This window comes from Solanum verrucosum, unplaced genomic scaffold (assembly GCF_900185275.1).
Source record: "Solanum verrucosum unplaced genomic scaffold, falcon-dt-bn FXZP01000067.1, whole genome shotgun sequence".
Classification (NCBI taxonomy): domain Eukaryota; kingdom Viridiplantae; phylum Streptophyta; class Magnoliopsida; order Solanales; family Solanaceae; genus Solanum; species Solanum verrucosum.
The window spans coordinates 149,405-151,272 of NW_026020175.1; the positions used below are offsets into that span (position 1 = coordinate 149,405).

The 1,868-nt window shown below is 35.2% G+C and overlaps 1 protein-coding gene across 1 annotated transcript; it reads right to left on the reverse strand.

The window, feature by feature from the left end:
* Positions 1 to 1,581, reverse strand: LOC125828942 (leucine-rich repeat receptor-like serine/threonine-protein kinase SKM1). The gene has a single exon (XM_049508250.1). It carries the CDS (start codon positions 1,567 to 1,569, stop codon positions 133 to 135), a length of 1,437 nt encoding a protein of 478 aa, XP_049364207.1. The 5' UTR covers positions 1,570 to 1,581; the 3' UTR covers positions 1 to 132.
* Between the last annotated feature and the right edge of the window lie 287 nt (positions 1,582 to 1,868).

Consider the following 1,868-nt stretch of genomic DNA (forward strand, 5'->3'; position numbering starts at 1 on the left):
AAACATATTTATTTAACAAAAACAAAGTGCAAGTTGTTGTAAAACACCAAAATCATTATTACTAGCATAACATAGCTCTAGTAGTACATAATAATAATAATAATAATTAATTAAAACAATATAATCATTATACTAAGCCTTTTTGCAAGGGGGTAATGGTGAACCACAAAGACCTTTATTTCCAGCAAATGAATTAGCCTTAAACTTTGTTGGTGGAAGCTGACCACTCAAATGATTACTACTCAAATTCAACTTGTTTAGTCCACTAATTTCCTTTGGAACTTTCCCATAAACCATATTTCTAGACAAATCCAACTCCTTAAGTGTCTTAACAATCTTCATTTTCTCCAAATCAAACTTCAATTTATTCCCAGCAGCATAAAATCCTATTAACAAATCTGTCTTATTCAACAGCCCAATCGGACTTCCAGTAATCTCATTATCCGATAGATCAATATAGTCGTAGAAATACGTTGTTTTCGGGTTCCAATCATCCAATTTAATCTTGATCCCGCATTTTGCTAGCTTCAATGAGTATATAATCGGAGATGAAGTCACCCAACTTGGTATCGTATTTAAATGGAAATTATTATACGATAGATCTAGAGATTCAATGCCTTTTACAAACAATATTGGAAATGGATCCACAAGAAGATTATGAGATAGATCGAGATTAAAGATTTTGGTAAGATTCGCAAAAGTTTTTGGCACTGTTCCCGAGAATCTGTTATAAGAAAGATCTAATGTGTCTAGGGCACGAAATTTTCCGAGAAAATCCGGGATTTTCCCGGATAAATAATTGTGCCCTACCTCAAGGAACCTTAAAATTGGTGCCAAAGCAGTTATACTACTTGGAATATTGCCAGTAAATTTGTTGTGAGAAAGTGCTAATATTCTGAGATTAGATAAGGAATTGAAAAAATTTGGTATCGAACCACTGAGTTGATTTTTTTCTAAGCTCAAATAAGATAAGCTTTTGAGTTTGTTGAATGTATTGGGAATTGTGCCAGTGAGCAGGTTATCGCCGAGTTTGAGCTGACTCAACTGAGTTAACTGCCCGATAGAACTTGGTATCGGGCCGGTTAACTTGTTACCCAAGAAACTAAGTGCAAAAAGTTGGGTCAAGTTACCAATTTTGGGTGGTATTTGACCCGATAACTTGTTGTTTTCGAGGTAAACTATTTGAATATTAGGAAAAGAAAGGAGGAAATTCGGTGTACCTGCTAAGTTTTTGAGATTCGTAAGAGAAATACTGGTTAGCATTTTTAGTTTGGAGAGAGATGGTGAGATGGTACCCGATAAGATTTGTTTTTTATCGGGTTGTCCACCAATTGATAGACCGGTGACCCGATTGTTATCCCCACAAGATATACCTGACCATTTACAACAATCGGTACCCGCTTTCCAGCTTGATAGAAGACCTGACGGGTCAGATTTGATACCCGATTTGAAACCTAACAACCCAGTCTCATCATCCACATGGCAGTTTGCGAGGCAATGTTGTTGGAGGGTGAGGAGGATAGAGAGGAAAAAGAAGAGAGGGATAGGAAATTGAGAGAAAGAGAGCATTGTTGAAATTTGTAGTTGTAGTTTTGTTTGTGTTTGGTTAAAGTTGGAAGGTGTTTTATAGAGTAGAAAATTGGATATTGAGTAGCAATACTTTATAATATCTTGTGAAGATGGAAACTTAGATATTACTACTCTTTTTTGTTAGAGCTTGACATGTGTATGAGCTTTGACCTTTTCAACGTTCAAACTTGGGTTCTTTGAGTGGACATAAATGAACTTTAAAAAAGAGTATTGGAAATAGAAGCATTATTATTATTATTTTCATCTGATTGATTTTGTTCGGTAAACATTTTGTGTGC